Genomic DNA, 14,033 nt, shown 5'->3' on the forward strand with positions numbered 1-14,033 from the left:
TTGGATTTTCCCCCATATGATTTTCCAAAAAAGTTAACACAGATTTTATCTTTTAAAGCAGTGGAGGGTAACCTAATGAATAGATGAACACACACCATAAAGAGCTTTGAGTAATGGGCAAAAGTGTGCATGGTAGCTTGTACCAAGGAAGTGATCTTTCACATGACAAAAGGTGTGTTACAACAAATAGTGCTTATCCTGGGTAAAACCAAGCTAACAGCCACAGATGTTTACTTTTCAAATACCAAGCTAAGTTAACATGCACAATTCTGCACTGAAAATACATTATGCTAACCATCAGTCTAGCGTATGCTTGTAAATTTTACCAAGTCAATCAGACATAATTTTCCAGCACACTAGTAGCCTTTGGAGATCAGCTAGGCTCTGTATAACTAGTATAAAGGCTGACAAAGATAGTTACCTGAGAAGTAGGTAAGGCACAATACTTGTAAATACATTATTAAATAGGCTTCACATCGTTCTCTGGGAAATAAATATGTACTGAAGCAAGACATGCACCACTTAGTGAGATTACAAACAATCCATTCCTGTTCTGTAAGGGCAGTCTTGAGAGAAATTTGGGGTGACAGGACCTCCATGCCCACCACCCCAAAGCTGATATAAGAGCTACCCTCAGCTCATTACAATTCCTGAGCCACTCATATGTGCTTTAAAACTGAGAGAAACTGTCTTTTAAAGCTCCAAAATAACCTGCTTGCTGCAATCAGCATACCATATTATTAGTCTTCAATGCAAGAAATACATTTTGGCTGAACTACAAACAATCACCCACCCACAACCCAGCTACTGTATATACTCATGTATAAGTCTAGAAATTTCAGTCAGAAAATGGACCCAAAAACCTGGATTAACTTATCCATAGGTCAATGCAAGTACTGTACCTTAACTCTTATCAAAGTAGGAACCACCTGTTCTCTGAGTAGAGTTGTGAAAGGCAAGAGCATAGTCCATCTCAGGAAAACCTAAAAAGAGCACTGAACTCCACTCTCCACTGCAGTGTCAATTCAAACTTTTTTGAATGGATGGGCAAGAAAATAGCAGTGTGCTTTGCCAGCGTTTTCCTTTGCTGTGTCCTTTATATCCTTTGTTACATGCCCTTACGTTTTACCCTCAGCTTAGTCATGGGTTATATCAAAATCTATAACTTTGTTCCCCAAACCTGCCCTCAATTTACACATGAGATTGACTTATAGTCAAATATATACATTAGTTATTTTACTACTAGATATTTCATTGTCTATATACCACAAACTGGAGATAGCAAAAGCTGAAAGGAACTCACTACAGGTGCTTGAGGACCAGCATCCTGGAATTTGCTGCCTTCTTTGTGAAAGTTGTAGTTTGCTCCTGAAGCTTTAGCCACTTTCTCCATGATAGCTTCTGGTTCTACATCCTCTTCAGCCCGAGCATTTATCGTTACATGAGCACCCTGGGGGGAAAGGATACAGTAAAAAATAAAGATAGAGAACAAGAGTACATCTTTACCAGTGTGTGAGAATTTTCTGCTCAAAGCCAGTTGCAGCCTACACACACATACACACACCATCAGGCGGAGGAGCCACATAATATTAAGAACATCTGCTAGGGTTTTCTTTTCTTTTTTCTTCTTCTCCTTTCCTATTTCATTTTCCTTTTGTGTCTTGCTTTTTTTAATTATTATTATTTTAAAGCTGGAGGAAGTAATTGTTGCCTTTGTTTTCTTTTTGTGTATGTAAGCTACTCAGACTTTCCACCTGTAAAGTGTGGTATGAACGTTATTCAGGAGAACGGTGTGATAGAAATTAAATAAATACATAAACAAGTATTGCTTTGGTGGAATACCCCTCACACCAAACCCAAGCCCATGATAGCTATTTCTCACAATTTTAACTTCATTTAACTTTGGGCAATTGTGGACTGTCAGTTGGCTATGTACTCATTACCATCAACATCCCCATGCCAGGGTTATAGGTGTTTTCACTGTCCAAGACCAGAAAGAAAGGGCTCAATTATATTAGCTGTATCTGAGGTCAGCTGTTGAGTGACTGCAGTCAGATGCTTTGCTGTCTTCCTGTGAACTCCATACCTATGGGATCTCTGCATACACAACGGTACCACTGAGAAAACCACTATCAAGGAGTCTAATGGCATTCTAGATATTAATAGGTTGTAATCAGCCTAAACCCAGCCAGGGGCCCAAGAGAGGCGAACAGAAAGCAGAGCAAGGATAAACTAAGAAGGAGAGAACATGCAGAGAAGGGAGAGAAGGACATTATTTATTTATTTACGGTATTTATACCCCGTCCTTCAGCCCTAAAGGCTCTCAGAGTGGATGAGACATAAGGGAGACACACTGGCAAAAACATGACAGAACTTGAAGGAGGGAGCATACGAGGAAGAAGAACTGGAGGGCAAGGAGAGGAGGATTTCAGTGGTCACGGAGGGGAACAACCTAGAACAATGAGATGCATGAAATAAAGTGATAAACTGGGTAGTAGCACTAATGGTCAGTGACACCGATGTAAGATTTCCCAGAGGGAACAGCAGCAACAGCATAGCTAATCCTTGTTGGCACTGCATACAGAGAAGCAAGAGTGAGCCTTCTTGCGAAAACATCTCACCAAGAAAACCCTATGATGAAACAACCTTTGTCCACCACATGGAAAATGCAGATAGAAATGGAAAAAGAAAAAGAGAGAAAGGAGAGGTGGCACATCCTAGCAGTGTCCCAAACTGTTTCCATTTTTCTTTTTCCTGCATTTTATAAAAATGACTGTCTACAAATTATACCAACCAGAGATAAAATTAGAACTTAAACTGACTGGCAGACCACAAATTATAGTATAGAGAGTAATGATGTGTAAGAAATGATAGCAGCTTTTCTTACAGAGGAAATGGAAAATATGAATTAAAAATAGAAATCTCCTATTATAGGCAACAATCACAACTAGGAAAAGACAATATTAGTATAGGAAAAGCCAACATTAGTGTAAGTAGTGAAATTGTTTGCAATGGCCAAATCTTCTGTTTAAACATATATTTTTTTTGTTTTCAAAGGTATGCTTTCCTTTCCTTCTAAGAAACCCAAGTGGCTTAATAAAATCGTAATTAGGCCAGCTCTCTCACTTCTTTCAAAGTTGTCCTTAAGATCCACATTTTCACTGAAGCCTTCAACATTATTTACTTCCTGGCCCTTACTGCAGGGCTGGGGGACTACTAGCCCATCAGGCATTTTAATTATAACTCCCACAATCCCCTACATATCATCTATATTGGCAGCAATATAAGTAGTAATACCTGGCAGACAACAGGCATGTTGTAGGAAGCATGTTCACTTTTGGGCTGATAGATATTGGACAAAGCTTTCCTAATATCTTTTGACTGGTTAATAGTTAATCAAAGACATGGAAACTTGTCACACACTTCACCTGTCTAAAGGAAACAGATTTGCAGTTTGGAACCTTGCCTGACAGAAAACCGTATTTAGCAGCAGCTTTTGGGAGTTACTAGGGTGTATTTCAATAGCACTATTAATGGAGTGTAGGGTGGGGTTTGTCTGTTTACCACTGCTCTGTTTTTAAGCAGAAAGATATGATAGAGCACCATTAATATCTAGTGTTCCTCTCCATGAAGAAACTGAGAAGTTATGCCCCAGAAACATTCCTAATTACACTGGGTAACAAAAACCACAATATTTCATTTCACAAATAGAGCACAAAATCATTTATATGCAAGAGCATTCAACTGAAAGAAAAGAGTTATGGAGTATAAAATAAAGATTAAATACCTTCAAGAAATTTGCCACAGAGCTGACATGGTTGGCACAGGCTCCTTTTCTCACATCATTAACACCTTCACCAAACTGCCAAAAGAAAAACATGAAGAACTTTAAGCAGACTAACTCATGTCAAGACTTATTTATTTTATACAGATGGAGTCACTAACTTGAACACAGAGAAGAGAAGGCAGGCGAAGGAAATGCCTCAGACAGAGTTACTAAAGAGATCAAAATCCAATGGCAACTTCCCACTCATTGTTTATGTTAACTATACGCAGTTAACTATTTATCATTACAATATCCAGCTCCTAAATCAAGGCAAGGAATAGTGGTATGAAAAGAATGCACAGCTCTCTGGACTAAAGAGCAAAAAGAAGTTGGCCTAAGCCTACTAAATTCTGAAATCATATCGAAGACTTGTAAGGATTATTTCATAATCTGTCACAAGACCCCAGAATCTTAACCATGCTTTATTTATTAAAATAAATTTAAAAAGCAAAATATTAATATTAATCTCTTTGGCTGATTATCACTAGCTCAGATTTTATCAATGTATACATGTTCTTAAGTTTTTACAATTCCAGTGCTGTACTGAAGGACATTTGTAATTTTAAAGGTCACTTCCCTAGTGTGGAGAAGTTCTTCTGGAGCTCTTCATTGACCCTTTGTTTTAATCATGCTAAATAATTGGTATCCTTTTAACAAACCAGAATCATTTACAAATAAGAAAAAAACATTTATTTTCTGGCCAGACAAAACAGTGAACTACAGTTTATCATTAACTGGGATTGGAAGGCATTAATCCTCTAGTGCAATTTGGGGGAAAGAACCCAAAGCTCTCTAATAAAATGCCAGATTATGGATTGAGATTCTTTCTGAACAGCGAATAGAAAAAACACGATGAGAAAAGAGGCGTCTAAATTTATTTCTTGGATTTTTCAAACACTGGCATTTACTTCTAAAGTGTTGCGTTATCCAGTAAGAGGTACTATATGTTTTTCATATGGAGGAATGCAAACAATAATTTCCATAGTCAAATGGGACTGTATTCTACATACCCAATTGATGAGCACATATTTGGGCAAGCCAGAGTTTGGAGCTGTCACCCTGCAGAAAGCATACATCACTTTCCCACTGTTGAGTTCTTCTATCATCTCCTCCAGGCCACCTTCTATATACAATCAAGAGATAAAGACAGGGAAAAGGAGAGGCAACATGAAACTAACCTACTAACTCAGTCAACTAAAACCAATACACAACACTCTTAGATCAGACCTCCTCAATCTAGAATTGGAAGAGGTTTTGAAATACAACTCCCACCAATCCAAGATTAGCAGGATGCAAATCCTGAGATGGAGCTGTAGTCCAATGTATCTGGAGGGTGCCAGGTTAGGGAAAGCTACCCCAAATTACACAGATGTCAATTAGGACAAACTTTTCCTAAAGGTAGAGGCTGAAACCGAAGGTATACATTAGCCTACTGAGAAATATTTCCCCTTTTTTCTTTCCATTGTTGATCTCCACACAGCTCACAAACCACTTTCAAAGTTCTCCTCAGCAGAGCATTACAATATCTGCTCAGTTTCAAAAGTTACTTGCAATGCTATGTATCATGAGGAGAGCTGTTATTTGAGAAAAAACAGAGTTAAAGCCTGTTTGCATACACAGAACTAGTTCCATGGCTATTTGGAGCCTAGCTATCATTTATATAAGCCTAACAACACAGCTGATCTTCTGCCATATGCTGTTAACAGAATTGGTTTTGATCATGAGAAAAACAGTTTCAAACCGTTCAGCTACAAAGCTCAGTTAATGGCACTGGATGAATCAGTCTCATTTAGCCTAATTTCTTATTGGTTTGAGAGATAAAAGGTATCAAGAATTGTAAACAATATTGTATTCTTGGGGGGTTAAAAGGCCCAAAACACAGGGGGCTAAATGAAGTGGCTTCTTTCCCCCCCCCCCTCTTTTCTCATTGCTTATTTTCACAAGAAAGGCAACCAAGCTACTTCCCTTTTTGCTACAGCTGAAAGAGAACAGTTTCTAGATGAACCATATCAACACGAGAGTTCTCTTTTTCAACAGCCTTACTATTAATATTTCCAGGAACTAGGACCCTGTACCTAATAGAGAATAATTTATGTCCAGAGTGGTGTAGTGGTCTGAGTGCTGGACTACAACTTTGGAGGTCAGGGTTCAAATTCCCACTCAGGCATTGAAACCCATTGTGTGACCTTAGGCAAATCACACCCTCTCAGCCTCAGATGGAGACAAAGGCAAATCCCGTCTGAACAAATCTTGCCAAGAAAATCCTGTGATAGGCTTGTTTTAGGACTGCCATAAATCTGCAACAACAACCGCAGCAGCATCATGAGAAAGTATTCCTTACTGAGGGATGCATGCCTGTCTAAATTCTCTTTCTACCTGTTAGAAGCATAAGAGTCTGGACTCACATCACAAGATGCTAATTCAAATGCATAATTCAAATTCTCACAGTTTGGATATCATGCTAAGTCATTGTTTGCCCTAACCATTGTTTAGAAAGCAAAATATTGTTTCAGCTTCAAAAGATACAACAAAACATGATATCAAAGTGTATGTTTTTTTTTCTCCATTAGCTTAACAAACCCCCTTTAGGGGGTGTTAATTGGATTTGGGGTTGCTAATAGGGAGGGGATTCTATAAAGGGAGAAACAGCTATATTTGAGGACTGTCAATCTGAATATTCCACCAAATCAGTCTGTAAAGTCAGTAAAAACTATGGTTTCAGGACTCAGGCTTCCTAGCTGATTGCAAACCAGTCGACCAATTCAGACACTATGACAAATTGGTTAAGCTTTCTTACCCACCCTGATATTCAATTTCTGATAGTGAACATACAAATTCAGACACAGAAAATTTAAATAGAAGTGTTTGCCTTTTCATATTTAGGGGAATGACTACCTTCATGGTGATGAAATTGTAGGTACAAAACAAATGAAATACACTTTTATTGATGTGATTCTTAGCAACTCCTCACCCTCTTTTACTTTTAACTTTTTTAAAAAAGGTACAACATCCAAAAGTATTTGGTAAATGGTTATAGTCTCCAAAATTGCCCTTTAATACATAATTCCCCATGAACAAGATGTGACACTAAATCAGGCATACTGCCCAACAGCTTTCTTTTCTCTTGTTCCTTTTCTTTTAACGTTTATTTTCAAAGTGGTCATTCCAACTTTTGAACATCCTGCTCCACTGCTGCATAGTTTTGAAAACATTGTGAATATATAATGCATCACTTCTTTCCCACTGAGAGAGAGCGAAGTATATTTCGACTTGGCCTTTCACACTCTGCCTCACGGGGTTAGATTTGGGCACTTCTAATCCTCCTCCTTGTCTGGACAAGCAGCAACAGGCAGGAAATTAAATGACTAAAATGAGTATTTTTTTAATATATGCAAAGAAGGGATATGCTTCTAGAACAGAGTCAGACATATGCCTTAACTGGGTCATGAGACAAGCTGCACTTGGATTATGAAAACCAGCTAGCCAAGCAGATATCTTTCCAGAATCTAATGAATTAAGCAATAAAAATGTTTACTGCAACCCCCTCCAGTTAAAAAAAAAGCAATAATCTATCCAGACAATGTCTACTGCTATACACTCTACAAAACTTACCTCCAGTCCCAGCCACTCTCAGGTCATTGCTGTTACCTTCATAAGTAAATAGAGCCCTGAAAATAGCAAAACAAAGAATGGAATTAGAGTTAAAATTATTTTATTCATCAGCAACTGAGGATACATCTTGAATCACATAAACGGATTATAGTCCTCAAAAGTCTGTTAATCCTTAAAGTGTGACAAGACACTCCCACAACAGCATGCCATCACATGCAATTACATATCATAATTAATCCTATCATATTTAATCATTCTCTCCAGCTATCTTCAGAACTATCACAGATGCGGATTTCCAAGGCATCCCTATTTATCATTTAATTTTGTCCACATCATTTTTCTATCATATCATTTCTTACCCCTTCCTGACAAATTCTTCCTCTCCAACCTTATTAGTGCTACTCTGGTACAAAAATGGAATAAAATAAAAAAAAAATTAAAACATATCCATGTCCATCATTTTTATTACATTTCCCCACCATACAAAGTTTTCTAACAGTTACCAACTTTTAGTTTCTCCTTGTGTAAAGGAAGCCATTCTCTATGCTTGGAGAAGAACATGTGAGAAAAGTGAACACTATCCCTCTTTTGAACAATACAGTACAGTATCTCAATGAATTCATAATCTGATGATGTTGGGGCAACAGTAATAGGTAGAATTAAAAATAGAAAAATGTTTGCTATTAGTCAACAAATACATAGATAAAGAAAACCTGTTGCCACACTGTCCAATTGATGCAGTTTGACACCACTTTAATTGTCACGGCTCCATCTATGGAATCCTGGGATTTGTGGTTTGTTGTGGCACCAGAGCACTGACAGAGAAGGCTAAATATCTGACAGAACTCCAAAACCCAGAATTCAATAGCACTGAGCCATGGCAGTTAAAGTGGTGTCGAACTGCATTAATTCTGCAATGCAGAGCCTTAGTTAAGGCATGTTGCTAAGATATGTTGTGGTTTTGGGGTGATGCAGGCCCGGCATGTAACATGCACATCAATGGGGGTTGGCTTTAGAGAGATGTGAATAAGTGGCTCATGCATGATGAAACGCTGTCTGGCAGATCCGGCTTCAGGAATTGGCATCATTTGACTTCTGCCAAGGCTCACACTGCAGGAGGGGACTAACTTTTCGATCGCCAGATTCCTTTGGTCCTTATCTTCCTGGCCTTGACTGCCTCAGGTTTTAATTGATTTGATTCAGTTTGATTTAAATAATGATTTAATTCAGTCTAATTTAAAACCATGATTTAAATCTACTTAATTTGAGCCAGTTCTCTAGAGCAGTGGTGCCCAAACCTTTTAGACTTGCCGTATCCTTCATATTATCAAAATGCCTTTAATTAATATAGTTACTGTTATTTCAAATGTATATCTTGTAACTATAAATAAATACCCTGATAAATGGGATTAAAAAGCAATTGAATTAAAAAGTTGAACAGACAGTGCATAAGAAACACACAATAAATATTTCATACACAACAACTGCTCAGTGCAGTCCTTGAGCTTGTTTTGAGGCACATAGTTTTTGTACATCAGGTTCAACAGATGTAAGATACAGTCTTAAATCTGGAACTGCATTTGATACTTATTTTTTAGAAAGGCATAAGAAGAGAAAACTCTCTCTCCAACTCCATCTTTGTAAATGGCACAAGAAACTTAAGTGCCTTTTTGGAAAGCAGTTCATGTTCTCTGCTGATGTCTGCCCAGAAGTTAATAAGGGATTTTTCGTTGCAGTCAGCTTTTAACGTAGGATCAGCCAAAAGTTCAATCAACTTTTCTTTTTCCTTCCTTGATCAATAGTCTGGCAGCTTGGAAAGGATTTGCAAGAAAGTTGTTCTCCAGGTTTTGAAAGATACTTCTTGAAAAATGGTTTTAGCCTTTCAAGTGTTTCAGTTATTTTTTTGCTCATTTCCTGGAGAGCTGTAGCTTGTCATCAGACAGGAAATTGTGTAAAGTTTCAAATATCTCAGGTTGGCCTTTTTCAATACAAGAAATCCAAAAATCTTATTTTTAAATCATAGATTCAATTTTCTGCAAAACTCTGAAGATCATTATTGAGCTGTTCTGAAGTTTAGATTGATCAATATGCAAGAGCCTGAAGCCAATCACAGTTGTGTAACTTGGAAGCAAGTTGGAAAGAATGGTCTAAAAAAACAACAACAGCCCACACACATCCTAGACCTAATGCCTAATTTTGAACAGACTTTATGAGAGAGCCACCTTCCTTTTGTATGAAGGAGTAGAATGAAGGCTCATCATCTCTTCACACAGTGCTTAAAAAACCCTCCACTTTGTGGACTTTGACTTTATAAAATTTGGTAACCAGTTTGACAGCTTCAGCAAGAACAACTTGTAATTCACCAGGGAGGTGCTTAGATGCTAGCATTTGTAGCAGCGTATGTAGCAGTGACTCCAGGTAATACTGGGGGCTACCTTCATGACACATCTATGAAGACCAGAATAAAAACATGGATTTGCCCCCATCAGTGCACAGCCCACAACAGTTAGACCAATAAATGTCCTTTTCTTTGAAATAACAATAGTATTAAAAATATCCTCATCTCTTGTACGCTCTGACAGGATGACAGAGCAAAAGCCTGAGTCCCATCATATGCTACAACTTTCTCACAGTCTTCACATACTCTATAGCCTGCATCTTGCTTCAGACCATGGCCCTGGCTGCCTGCCCATTGTAATCTAGCCTCAGATGCAATAAAGACACAGATATAAGCAGGCACACACACACACACACTTTTCTGTGCATGCTGAATCCAAACCCTGCCTCTACTCACAGGGACACTAACAGTCATCTAGACCTGTACCATGAGCTACAGTCTCCTTTACTGTTGTGATTAACTGCCCTCAAATCAGCTCTGACTCATGGTGACCCTGTGGATGACATCTCCAAGCCCCCCTGTTCTCCAATGAATCACAGAATCATAGAGTTGGAAGAGATCACAAGGGCCATCCAGTCCAACCCCATTCTGCCATGCAGGAACTCTCAATCAAAGCATACCCGACAGATGGCCATCCAGCCTCTGCTTAAAGACCTGCTTAAATCCTGTAGATTCAGGCCCATGATCTCCCTGATGGAGTCTAGCCATCTGGTGTGGGCTCTTCCTCTGCTTCTATTGCCCTCAACCTTCTCAAGCATTCATGTCTTTTCTAATGAGTTCTGCCTTCTCATGATGTGGACAAAGTACGACTGCCTCAGTTTGATCATTTGGGCTTCCATGGAGATTTCCGGCTTGAACTGTTCTAAAAACCCATTTGTTAGGGGTTTTTTTTGTTTTTGTTTTTGGATGTCCATGGTATCCTCAGCACTCTTCTCCTGCACCACATCTCAAATGAATTCCATAGCATTGAGCTATGGCAACTGAAGTGGTGTTAAACTGCATTATTTCTGCTGTGTAGATGCAGCCTCAGTGGGCTCACTGCATAGTAAATGAGGTTTTTTTTCCCCATCCATTTTTTCTCTATCCCTTTTCCCCCCACTGTCCAGCTCTGACCTTCTGATTCTGACTTTAGTGCTCAGTTCTATGTGTTTACACTTTAGGGTCTTATCTAGTTCCTCCTTATAGCCTCCTTTGTTGTTGTTGTTAACTGCCTTTGAGTCGACCTCGACTCATGGCAACCCTGTAGATGAGACATCTTGAAGCCTCTCTGTTAAGTGGATCTCTCTGCTCAGGTCCTGCAGGCTCAGGCCTATGGCCTCTCTAACTGAGCCTAGCTATCTGGCGTGTGGGCTTCCTCTTTCTTCTTCCCTCCACCTTTCCTAGCATTATTGTCTTTTCTAAAGACTCATGCCTTTTCATAATGTGGCCAAGTATGACAGCCTCAAGTCAGTCATCCTGGCTTCTGGGGAGAGTTCAGGCTTAGAATCACAGACTCATAGGCCCCTGAGCAGAGTTGCAGATGGAGGAGCCCAGCAAGATGCCCTACAAAGGCTCCCAGCATTTCCACAGAGTTGGAAGGGACCCCAAGGGCCATCCAGTCCAACCCCCTTCATGCAGGAACTCTCAATCAAAGCACCCTCAACAGATAGCCATCCAGACTGTTTAAAAACCTCTAATGATGGAGACTCACAGGCAGTTCCACTTTTGAACAGCTCTTACTGTCAGGAAGTGCTTCCTAATGTTGAGGTGGAATCTCTTTTCCTGTAGCTTGCATCCATTGTTCTGGGTCCTGTTCTCTGGAGCAGCAGAAAACAAGCTTGCTCCCTCCTCAATATGACATCCCTTCAATACTTAAACAGGGCTATCATGTTACCCCTTAACTTCCTCTTCTCCAGCCTGAACATACCCAGCTCCTTAAGTCATGGTCCAGGCGTCGGAACCGTTGGACTGATTCCCTTTCCCCACTGCCATTACCTTCTCCTTCTGTGTCATGTCTTTTTAGACTGTAAGCCTGAGGTCAGGGATCTTTCTATCTGTAAACCACTCAAGAGCCTTTATGGCTGAATGTATAAATACAATAAATACATAAATAAATAAGTCTCTACTCATAAGGCATGGTTTCTCAACCCTTGATCTGTTCAAGGACCCACTTGTTTGGCCTTCCCTAGTCAGCACTCTTCCCCAGCATCACATCGCAATCTTCCCATCTGCTTTCTTCACTGTCCAGATCCCCAAACTGTGCTCTTTAATGGAATTTTGGACTTCAGCTCCCAGAATCCCATACAACTGGCCAACAGGGCTAAAGCTTCTAGGAGCTGAAGTCCAACAACCTCTTAAAGGACACAGTTTGGGGACCACTGCCCTACATCAATGGTCCCCAAATGGTGCCCTTTAAGGGATTCTGGACTTCAGCTCCCAGAATCCCAGGCTACTGGCCTAGAATGCTGAGGCTTCTGGGAGCTGAAGTCCAACAATCTAATCTTAAAGGACAATTTGGGGACCACTGCCTGTCATCAATGGTCCCCAAACTGTGCCCTTTAAGGGGTTTGGGGCTGTAGCTCCCACCACTGCCCTACAAGGTGACCTTCTACATCAGTGGTCCCCAAGCTCTTTAAGGGAATGTTGGACTTCATCTCCCAGAATCCCAGGCTACTGTCCAACAGGGCTAAGGCTTCTGGGAGCTGAAGTCCAAGAATCCCTTTTTAGGGGTTGGGGGGCCACTGCCCTACAGCCCCAGAGGCTTCTTCCTATACACACAAATCTACCCCTTCCCAACCTTTCCCAAACCCAGAAACACAGCCAGCTCCAGGGAGGCTGCTGCAGCTAAGCCCCACACCCTGCTCCCCCATAAACCCGTCCCTCCTTGGGAGGAGGAGAGCCCCTTGGTCCTTGTGGGGCGGAAAGATGGGGAGCCTGGCCCCAGGGGCCCCGGCTTACCAGTCCTTGGGGCTCCCCGAAGCCACCACTCGGGCGTAGGCCTCCTGCAGCGCAGGCCCATTCCGGCTCAGGTTCAGCGCCATGGAGCAGCCCTGCTTCCCTCCTCGCCTCGGCCTCCTGGGCGCTTCTTCCGGCTCCGCCTGCCTGAAAGAGACCGGCTGCAGCTCCGGAGGAGGAGGAGGAAGGCCCAGGAGGCGGGCACAAGCCTCCACGCCTCCTTCCTTCCTTCCCTTCCTCCAGAGCCCCTCAAGGAAGGCAGCCCCCAGCCCCACTCCATTGTCCCCCCAAAGGCACTGCTTTCCTCGGAAATGGTCCAGTTTGACACCCCTTAGCCTTTGTAAACAGCATTTTTATTTAAGAGTCACTCCCATCCAACAAGGCTGCGTCCACACTGCAGAAATGATCCAGTTTGATACCACTTAGTCATTCTAAACAGCATTTTTGTTCAAGAGTCAGTCCCAATTGGCAAAGGGGCATCGTTTCACCCTCTCTGTTCAACATATTATGTGCAGAACATATTATAAGGAAAGCAGGCCTGGACACAGAAGAAGTAAAAATAGGAGGAAGGAATATCAACAGTCTAAAGATATGCAGATGATGCCAGAGAAACCTCAAAGACCTGGAACAGCTACTAAGGAAGGTCAAAGAAGAAAGTGCAAAGGCAGGCTTAATGTTGAACAGAAATAATGGCCACCTTCACAAGTTCAACCCAGACGACAAAGAAATAGAAATAGCAAAAGAATTCCCATACCTTGAGTCAAACATTGATAGAAACAGGGACTGCAGTCAGGAAATCAGAAGATTAAGAATGGGGAGGGTGGCTATGAAAGAACTAGAAATGATTCTAAAACATAAAGATATACAGCTGAGCACAAATGTTAGAGTCATACAAGCCATTGTGTTCCCTGTTGCCCTGTATGGATGTGAGAGCTGGATATTTAAGAAGGAAGATAGGAAGAAAACCCCTTCATTTGAGACGTGGGGCTAGAGAAGAGTGCTCACAATCCCATGGACTACAGCCAAAAGGACCAAGAAATGGGTCCTGGAGCAGATCAAGCCGGAAACCTCCCTGAAAGAAGCCAAGATGACCAGACTTAGACTGTTGCACTTTGGGCACATCATGAGAAGGAAGGGCTCATTGAAAAAGACAATAATGCTGGGAAAGGTGGAGGGAAACAGGAAAAGAGGAAGGCCACATGCCAGATGGATGACGGACTCTATTAAGGAGGTTATGGGTTTTATGGGTTTTCAGGGATCAAG

At 40.9% G+C, this 14,033-nt stretch overlaps 1 protein-coding gene across 5 annotated transcripts in view; it reads right to left on the reverse strand.

The window, feature by feature from the left end:
- The window catches only part of DBNL (drebrin like), a 33,524-nt gene that overhangs the window by 12,464 nt on the left and 7,027 nt on the right, over positions 1 to 14,033 (reverse strand). For 4 of the 5 annotated variants that reach the window (XR_016282385.1, XR_016282384.1, XM_089539162.1 and 1 more), the window contains exons 1-5: positions 12,774 to 12,917; positions 7,439 to 7,494; positions 4,837 to 4,949; positions 3,788 to 3,862; positions 1,304 to 1,450 (exon numbers count right to left, since the gene is read on the reverse strand). Coding sequence is in view for 3 of the 5 variants with exons in the window: in XM_089539162.1 (XP_089395288.1) it covers positions 1,304 to 1,450; positions 3,788 to 3,862; positions 4,837 to 4,949; positions 7,439 to 7,494; positions 12,774 to 12,856 (474 nt within the window). In the remaining 2 variants the exon portion in view is untranslated. Of the gene's footprint in view, positions 1 to 1,303; positions 1,451 to 3,787; positions 3,863 to 4,836; positions 4,950 to 7,438; positions 7,495 to 12,773; positions 12,918 to 14,033 lie in introns of those variants that run through there. The other variant, XM_089539163.1, reaches the window with a different exon arrangement.

Source organism: Sceloporus occidentalis, unplaced genomic scaffold, assembly GCF_023333645.1.
Source record: "Sceloporus occidentalis isolate IW3139 unplaced genomic scaffold, rSceOcc1.0.p SCAF_9, whole genome shotgun sequence".
NCBI lineage: Eukaryota > Metazoa > Chordata > Lepidosauria > Squamata > Phrynosomatidae > Sceloporus > Sceloporus occidentalis.